The sequence below is a fragment of the Macaca fascicularis genome, chromosome 1, assembly GCF_037993035.2.
Source record: "Macaca fascicularis isolate 582-1 chromosome 1, T2T-MFA8v1.1".
NCBI classification, from domain to species: domain Eukaryota; kingdom Metazoa; phylum Chordata; class Mammalia; order Primates; family Cercopithecidae; genus Macaca; species Macaca fascicularis.
In genome coordinates this window covers 108,205,069-108,215,099 of record NC_088375.1, presented here as the reverse complement: position 1 = coordinate 108,215,099, position 10,031 = coordinate 108,205,069, and the positions used below count along the sequence as shown (strand labels likewise).

Here is a 10,031-nt window from a genome sequence, read left to right as displayed (position 1 = left end):
TGGTACACCCCTTGTCCAGCCCAATCTCTCTCTCCCTCTCTCTCTCTCTCTCTCTCTCTCACACACACACACACACACACACACACACCATGATGCTTCCCTGTAAGACAGAGACTGTTCTTGTTCTCTCCTCACACCCCTACATCCTTGCCCATTCTTATTGTCTGCATTATCCAAGGGAGCCAGTTGACATTGTCCAGATCTGTCAGCTAAGATGGCATGCTTTGACCTTGTAAAATGTCTGGGATACTTTTTAATCATCAGACATGCTTCTCATGGTGTCCCTGCCCGGTTTCCTTTAGGCTCACCTGTTCCTAGAGCAATGTCTTCCCAGCAGCAGCAGCAGCAGCAGCAGCAGCAGCAGCAGCAGCACTGCCCACCCCAGAGGGCCCAGCAGCAGCAAGTGAAGCAACCTTGTCAGCCACCCCCTGTTAAATGTCAAGAGACATGTGCACCCAAAACCAAGGATCCATGTGCTCCCCAGGTCAAGAAGCAATGCCCACCGAAGGGCACCGTCATTCCAGCCCAGCAGAAGTGTCCCTCAGCCCAGCAAGCCCCCAAGAGTAAACAGAAGTAAGGATGGACTGGATATTAACATATTCCACCATCCTGGCTATCAGATGGAACCTTCTCTTCTTCCTTCTCTCCTTCCCTCCAGCTCTTGAGCCTACCCTCCTCTCCCATCTCCTCCTGCCCAAGATGTAAGGAAGCACTGTAAGGATTTCTTCCTATCATACCCCTCCCCACACATACCACCTTGGCTTCTTCCATATCCCACCCTGATGCTCTCCCAGGTAGGCATGAGAGAGACCTCATCCTCTCCAGGCTCCAGCATGGCCACAGCTAAGGCCCATCCATTCCCCAAAGTGAGGAAAGTGTCTGGGCTTTTTCTGGGGTTCCACCCTGACAAGCAGGGTCACAGAGACTGGCGCACAGTTTCTGCCTCATTCCTTTCCCTGATGCCCCCTAATCTGGGCTTCTCTCCTGTTTTCCCCAATAAAATAATGTGCTTCATGTAATAAATGTGTCTGCTTCCTGGGCTAATTGTCCACTCCCAGTCCCATTCTGTGATTCATTCATTCATTCAGAGAGGGAACATTTTAGGGAAGTGAAGGTGCAAGTACACACATGCCTGGGAGTTCAGGAAGTCACTCTTACGGACACAGTTACTCTCTGGTAACCAACCATGGGGAAACATATCCAGACATATCTCAGGTAAAGGAGGACAGAAAACAAGCCCAGCAACTCATTGACAAAAGTTTAATAGAGTCTTGCATAACTAATCCTATCTAGGGAAGATCAAAAAGGAGGAAAATTTAGCTCCTATCATTAGAAGCCCAGCCCACCTGATGAATGCAGTTTTTTCCTCTTGGAAATTGTCATTCCGAAAAAACACACAAAGCATACGTAAATGGCCTGAATCCTGCAAAACATTTCTACAAACATGTGCAAATGACTTTTTCACATATTTGTTTATGTTTTTATTCATTCATTAACTCACGCTCATTCACTTACTTATTCATACTCACTCATCTGATATGTAGCAAGTTCTAGAATGACCTTAGTTTTCCACTCTGCCATGCTGGATTTCCAGAGCTATCCAGAGTCAGTTTATCCTGTGTCTCAGTGTACTCTTTGGAAGTCAAAGTCATTTCCTTACACATGGAAATGTTGTTCCAGGGATGGCCACGTACAGAGAGTTTGTACAAAGTACACAGGGCCTGGTTTTGTCAGTTAGTCTGACTTTACGCAGCTTATGAAAGAAACCTGTTTTTACAACTGGCTTCCTGACCCTCCTAACCCATGTGTGAGACCAGCGGCCTGTATTGGAAAGAAGCGGCATACCTCCCAGACATAAAGAAAGAAAAGTATTTGAAGAAGAGACCCTGAGTAGGAAGGAGTAGTTGAACACAGAGTCAGATTTTCTCCCCTTGAGCTTTATTCTTTTCCTGGGATTTGGTCACTCAGTTTCAGTTGCCACCATCAAGCATAAGTTGCTTTCTCACTTAACACACTAGCCTAAAAAGGAACAAATGACCACCTTCTCTACTTTCCCTTAAAGTAGCTATCCATGGCTGATATTTCCAAGTAGTAGTTACTTAAAACTTAGTGGGTACCGACATTAACTAGGAAAGTCAAAGTATTGTAAAAACAATTAAGATTCAAAAAGAATGCTTCTAGCCCTAGGAATTCATTGACAGCCTTTCTTTGCCCCAATCCCTGCATCCTAAAATAACTCCCCTCTGTCAAGTACAAAGGCTGGTCTGTCTTAGCAGTCCCCTTCCTGGCTTCCTTCCATCTAAGCCCTATTCAGTTTCTTGGACACACTATTTTTCAGGTGTTTCATGTCATTTTCATGTCTCCCAGGAAGGCCTTGGCAAGTCTTCCCACAGACTTTTGAGTTCCAGGCTGATAGATTTGCATGGTCTTCAGCTAATTGGACAGATAGGGGTGATTGAAACAATGAATATTTCTGCTGTGATCTGTGTCTCAGTTATTAACTCAGTGAGGAAGGGGAGATACCCATGTTTAAAGTCCCATCTCTGCATGACTAGGTGGGCATCCATTCCCCCTTATGAAGAAATTATTTTATGTAATTCCACCCTTCAGAAGTTCACAAAACAACATTGGCTTATGTCAAAATCGCAGCCATAATTAAACACATAAAAGTTAAATTATGAGCCCTTAAAGCACAGGAGTCTTGTTTAGCTCCCTATCACCAAATGTGCAATGACTAGCTTTTCAAAAGTACAGAAGAAAGAACTGTTTCCAGGTGGAACAGGACAGCCTGTGGCAAGCCAGCAGCCTAGTGTATATCTAGACCAAATTACAAACTATCTGTACCCACCCGGGGACCCTACAACTCCAGAGATAGGACAGCCTCAGAGAGGTGAGCCAACAAATGTTTACCTGGGATAATCTGTGGATTCTAGGCAAGAGCAGAAGAATGAAAACCAAAGCTTTCTACTGTGGAGGACCATTGCTAGGGACAGAGAGACCAAGAGAATTTATGGGTGCTCTCGGGGGCGGTCTTTAAGCAAGTGGTTGACATTCCACTTGGAACATTTAATGAATTCTAGGAATGGTCAGGTCAGGATATTAAATACCTAAGCAGAAAGTCTTTGAAAAGTCGAGTGGAGTTTTTAGTAGGTTTATGAAACAATGAATGGAGTTTGCAACCTGCCAGGTGGAGGGCCTCTGGCAAACACACCAGATAGAGAGTTAAAAACTGAAAGGCCAGGGGTAATTCTAGTCTGTTGGATAGAAGTCAAAATCATGGCCATCACTGGGGAGAGTACCAATTGGAAGGGGATATCATGAAGTTTTCTGAGATTCTGGATAAGTTCTCAGTCTAGTGGGTGACAGTTACCTGGGTTCATACATGTATCAAAACATACACTCAACTGATTTGTGCATTTTTCTTTTTGTTAGTTTAACCTCAATAAAATAGAAATATCATTAAAATAGCATCAATAAGTGTAATGAAAGATAAGACATTTATACTAAAAATACAAAACATTATTGAGAGAAACTAAGACAGAACTCACAAATTTGGAGATGTTTCATGTTCATGTATTAGAAGACTATTTTGTAGAGATGTCTATTATTCTTAATTTGATCTAAGATACATAAATTAGAATGAAAGTGTGATACTGCTACACAATGCAACATATTGGCTAAAACTAAAAAGATAATACCAGGTGTTGGTGAGAATATGGATAAACAGAAGCTTTTATAAACTGCTGAAGGTAGTGTAAATTGGACAACCATTTCAGAGAACAATTGGGCAGTATTTCTAAAGTTGATCATATGCATCCCCATCCCAACAATTTCACTCTTTATTGTATACACAACAGAAATGTGTACATAGAATTGCTAAAACACATGTATGAAAACAGTTATAATAGCAGTATTTGTAATAGCTCCAATTAAAAATATTCCAAATATCCATTAAAAGTAGAATGGATAAATTAATTGTGAATTTTCATACAATGGCATACCACAACACAATGACATCAGACAAGCTCTACCCATAACATGGATGAATCCTTCAAACATAGTCTTGAGGGAAAGAAAGCAGATATTAAAAGCATATGTTGTATAATTCCATCTGTTTTTATGAAGTCAGAATGACTAGAAGGTAAGCTTTACGAGGATCTGGCAAAGTTTTGTGTCTTTATCTGGGAACTGATTAGACAGATGTAGTCACACAAATGCATTGAGCTATGTACATTTTCCTGTATAATAATATTATATTTCCTTTTCTTAAAAAAGAGTTATATAAATTTAAAAAGTACTTCGGCAATATTTCAATCCTGATTGGCTTAAACCATTATTTTTCTCACTATTTGTGTGCATACTTTACCCATTTTCTACCCCATTGTATCTTCAAAGCCCATCCGCAACATGTCAACAAAATTAAAACATGTCTGTTCTTCTGAGGAAAGGAGACTATATTTACCAAACCTCCAAACACTGCCAGGGGAGAAGGGATAGCTCAGTACACCCTCCTCCCAGTATTCTTCCTTCTCACTATTTTATTACCTAGAAAATTCTGTCTACCCCAGAAACAGAACAATGCCCTACCTGATCTATCTGTCACAAACACTCAACAGCAGGCTCAAATTCCCAGCCACCTCCTGTTCTGGCCAGGAGGCCCTCAGAGGCAAAGCGAACAGGCCTGGGCATCTGCATTGGAGCTGTTCTGACCTTCCATTTCTTTTTGCAAAAGGAGTAGGGGCTTTCAGACTGAACAGAATTGAATCTCAGCTTCTCCATTTCCTGGCTGTGTGATTGCATTCTGTCACTTAGAGCCAAAGCCCGTTTTCTCATATGTGAAAAGGTGTCAGGGTCAAACAACTATTTGCAGCATTTTGGGGAGGATTGGTGATAATATCCAGAAAGTGGCTGCATATAGCATATGCTCATTAAATGATTGATTTTATTTTCATCTACAGTTGGGGAAGGTGGCTATCAAAGCGTGAGCTAAGGATACTCCTCTGCCTAGAAGTAGAAGGTGGCCATATGGAAGTCTTTTTACTCTAGCTCAGGAGTCTATGCTAATAAGTAATTGTTATCTGTTTCCCAGCCTGGGAAGGCTCCAGGCTAGAAAAGAGGAGACTTAGATTCTAGTTTTGGGTCTGCTATTGAATAAATCTGTGACCTAGAACAAGTTCCTTAACCTCAGTCCTTTATCCATAAGATGAGAGGTTGGGTTGGATGCCTTAAAATTAGGTCGATCTATTAATTCTTTTGAGTTTTTGCATGTGTATGGTTTGTGTTCCCCACCCCACCCTCTCTAACCCCATCAGGGTGGATCTGGTGGTTTCCTAATAAGCAGAGTACATACATGGGTTTGGGGCAGGAGCAGAGCTCAAAAAATAAGAGAGTAAGTAAATGAATGAATGAAGATCAGATTCCATGAACAATTTCAGGCTATGGTAACTAGAAAATTTAAAAACAAGTGGCAACTAGGAATTTAAGGTAATTTTGAAAAATAAAGATTTATCTTATATAGATGGGCAGAGGAGGATGGAAGGGCAGTAACGAGGATCAGAATATGCCACCCTAAAATGTCCCACTTGGCACAAGTATTCTTTTGAGCTGAAGGCAGTTGAGGGTCAACAAGGACATAGTTTTCTGCCTTCCTCCTATCTGCCTAAAGGCAGAGCACAAATTTATCCCCTCTCTTGAGCAGGATGAGAGAACCAATTCTTATTACTGGAGATGGAGAGCCGGCACTGAGATGAGTCTGCATGAACAAACCTTGCTAAAGTAGCCCTTATATTTCAGAAGTTTCCCCGTATAATCCCTAGTCATCTTCCACAATGTATTATCTCTTGAAGCTCAACCCCTTTTTCTTTCTTAGGAAGAATATACAGGCTCCCAAACCTAACCACTTCTTTGGGGTTTCACTTCTTTTCTGTGAAATACCTATGCATGTAAAAAATATTGATATCAATATAAATCATATGCCTTTTCTCCTATTAATCTGTCTTCTGTCAGTCACATTTGCAGGCCCCCATTACTGAACCTAAGACGATAGACAAAAAGTTTTTCTCTCCTCAGCAGCAGTATACTTGGTTGGTACTTTGTGCCCCCAAAAGTCATAATTTGGCCCTGCCAGGATGTTCTGGAGGAAGGAAGCATGAGCCTTTAACCCACCAGAAGGTCTCCATACCATGTGCATGATGATGTCCAGGAAGGTGACCCGGGATCATCTCCTGGCCCCAGAACCAGCCTGCCACGCCAGCTTGAGCTTGCGCTTTGATGATTCCCTGCTTGGAAGAGTGACATTCAAGGGTGTGTGTACTTTGTCTTCCTCAGATGGGACTTAATTACTTCCCAAGGCTCCCAATATCCTCAGGCCAAACACCCACATTCATCAGCATCTAGTTGCATCAACATCAATATCTGCCCAGGTATCTTAGCACCCACCTGCACCTCCTTCCACCTATTCATAGGACTGGGACTCTCCAGTTGGATTCAGGTCCTAGAAGTTGAGATATTCTGGCAGAGCAGTGATTTTTCAATCCTGGTTTTATGTGACAATAAAAAAAGATGAACTGATTAAATGAAACTTTGAAGTGGAGCCTAGACATGAATAGTTTTTTAAAGATACCAGATGATGTCAATTGCAATCAAGGTAGAAAAGTCCTTGTGTTTAGAGTCTACTGTTTCCCAACTGGTTTGATTTTTAAAAACCGCCTGATGCACTTGAGAAATACGGGTCCCCAGGTCCTTCCCTTAGGTATTTCTATTTCACTGGAAGGAGCATCCTAAGTCATGCTTATGCTTAAGTCAGTTGGTAAACCCTCCTCACTGATGAGATTTGGATCCCAGAAGCTCAAAGAATGTTGCCTACTTCCCTACTAGACTTCATGAACCTGGGACTTCATGCTTGACATTTGACTCTCATTCAGCAAATATGTGTTAAATGAATGACTGATTGGCTACTTTAAAAATGAAGGAAATGATTAGATTTTTCTGAGACATGGAAGATTAATTTCTAATAACAGTTGTAGTTCAGACCCTAAGGAGAAGAAATGCACTTGTCATATATGATCCATCTACTATGTTCTAGTCACTACAGTAGTTGTTTTGCATATGTAATCTCATTTAATAACAGGTCTAAAGACAAATTTTATGGGTAAGATACGCTGAGATTCACAAAGCCTTAAGAGTTATGGTACTGGATTTGCATCTTGGCTCTGCCACATTATTGGCCACGTAAACTTGAACAAGTGACTTATTCTTTGTGCTTCAGCTTCCACATCTATAGGCTACATTTAAAGACCTGGTCCTTGCACTGCTATTGTGAGAATTAGTGTCACACCTAGAACACGGTCTGCCACTTTGTAGAAGCTAATGAAATGGTAGCTGTTTTTATTATTAGAAAACTTTCCTGATATCACACACATAGCTAGTAAGTATCAGATTCAGGATTTGAATCCAGGACTTCATGTTTCCAAACCTGTAATCTGTGGAGATGACTCTGCACTCTCGAGAAGGTGTTTTCAGAGGAGGATCAGGGACAAAGCAGGCATAACTGAGCAAACAGAAGGGACCAGCAACAACACAAACAGCAGCCACTACCAATGGGCTTTAGATTCTCTGCAGAAAATTTTTAGCCATGCAGTTGTTCCTTTGCCCCCCTCTACAGCCCAGGAGACAATGACTAATAGGAGGGATAGCACATCAGTCTGAACCATCCCAGATTCTAATACTTTTCATTTTAAAATATGTCTGTGTCTTTTGATCATCCATACCGGGAGAAGCTTTACCTCTAGTGGAAGATAGGCAGTCGATCAGCTCAGATGTGTGAGACTACAGGGATCCAGTCAGTGTCTCTTCTAAGAGTCACCCTCTGGTTTATAGAGTGTCCCGCTAGTCTTGAGAAGCAATACAACATAGTTCTCAAGGGACTGTACCCTAGCACATCAGACCTTTATGACATGTTGGGAGAGTCACTCAACATTTTCTGCCTGAGTTGCCTTATCTAAGGTTTATCCAGGTTTTTGTATAATCACCAATAATTTTAGCTACTTCCCATGCCCCAACTCCTATAAAACATGAACCATGCAGTCATTGTCACTGTTCAATAACTCAAGATACAATTTGGTAAACATGTAAACCTGAAATCGAACGTAAAAAAAAATGAGGGGAGATAAATCAATCACAAAGGCCAAGAATGTTGCTCCACTGAAGAAGTATGCCCTGTACTTGGGCGCTCGCTCTCTGTTCTCTCTCTCTCTCTCTCTCTCTCTCACACACACACACACACACACATACACACACACACACACACACACACACACAGAGTGAAAAGGAAAAAAGGAAACTTGCAGTCAAAAGGAAGAAGTTTCATCTGATTTCAAGTGGAAGGAGAGGAAAGAATGAGACAAACTAGCAAGAATTATCAAGCTAGATGTATTTAGCTCATTCATCTTAAAGTGTTAGAAGCATCATTGCATTTAATCTTTATAGCAACTTTGTGAAGTAGAATTTAAAGTTATCCTTTTAAAGATAAGGACAATAGCTTACAGAAAGGTTAGGCAACTTGCTCAAGGTCATCCAACTAATAAGGGCATGGCAAAGCTTTGAAACAGCTGGGCCAGACATTAAGCCTGGGTCCTTTTATTTCTATATCCCTCAAGCTAGAGAAGCCAAGTTTAATTTTTTGTCCATCCCTTCAAGGACTGGAAATAAAAACAGTGAGGGTGAGGGGCATGCTCTGTTCTTAAAGAGATGGTAGAAAGGAAAGGGAATTGGGCATCCCAGGTTTTGGTCTGATTCTGCCACTAAAGAGGCTGTGAAGGTTGGAATGAGTTCCTTTCCCCACCACACCAGATCATTCGTTGTCTATAGGATGAGGGGCTGAGGAGAGTTTCTCGGGTGCTATTTCATGTCCTCCCTCCACCTCTGCACCCACATTTGCAAACTTATCTTTTCCTCCTGCTGGGCCAAAGTGTTCAGGAGGCTCCTAACACCTGGGATCTGGTGTTTCTCCTTTTCCTGCCCTTTCTCAGATGAAGACCTTGTGTGTTATAGAGACATTTTTTAAATTACCATGGCCTGAGTGGAGCAGCTGACACTCTTGCGGTCTCCCTAGCTTCTCAAGGTGATCAGAGAAAGGGTGGGGGGTAAAAGTCTTAATACTGCATATTTTTAAATGTTACCATGCTTTAGATATGCAGTCCCCACAGGAAAAGGCCTGGAGTTCAAATTCTGCATGACCTTCTTTGTAGGGTCTGGACTTTAGGGTAGTGGGGAGGAGAGAGTAATCTATGCTGGGAAAAGCCTGATCACTGATTAGACTTAGGGCCATCCATCTTCCCTGCTCTGGGAATGACTGATGAACCTGAGGCACTGCTCAGAGTCAATGGAAGTTCCAGGGACAAATGAGAGCCAGTTTTCGATGTCAGAAGAGCAGCAGCTCCTGTGTCCTAGGTGGGGGATCCTGTACAAGGCTGAGAAATCTGGGGAGCTGTATTTACTGTTGGCAGCCACCCAGTTTCCCCCTGTCTTTATGTGGGAGTTTGTGGGGCCGATTCAACAGCTCACTCAACCCTAGTGGCAGAGAAACGAAGTTTCTTCTAAGGGAAGATTAACACAAGTCACTGTGGAAGCTTCAGATACACAGGGAGAAGAATGTCAGAGACCAAGAGAAAATTCCAGAGTCTGCAGCCCACGCAGGCTTGGGTGGGGTGGAGGAAGCACATGTTGAGGCAGGCAGGACTGTCTAGTCAGGACTGATAACCAGGGAGAGGGAAATTCCTTTGCATCCAAGGCTAAGGTCCAGGGAGGGCATGAGAGCACGACAGCATCGGAGCTGGCTTCAGATCATCCAGGGCCTGAGACAAGCTGGGTGATACCAGAGGATAGAGGACAAGGCAGCAGGTTCCTGCAGGGCTGAGAATCCTACCAGACATAGCAACAGGTTCCAGCAGCCCCTGCTGTCAGGGCTCGTGGGTGGGGATTTGGTGAACAAGGGGACCTGGGCACAGACCTAGGAGAGAACAAAGTGAGGC

General features: G+C 42.6%; 1 protein-coding gene across 1 annotated transcript; it reads left to right on the top strand.

Annotated features, from left to right (window-relative positions):
- Positions 1–271: 271 nt before the first annotated feature.
- SPRR4 (small proline rich protein 4) lies at positions 272–1,023 on the top strand. Its single transcript, XM_005541811.4, has one exon. It carries the CDS (start codon positions 323–325, stop codon positions 575–577), a length of 255 nt encoding a protein of 84 aa, XP_005541868.3. The 5' UTR covers positions 272–322; the 3' UTR covers positions 578–1,023.
- The last annotated feature ends 9,008 nt before the right edge of the window (positions 1,024–10,031 follow it).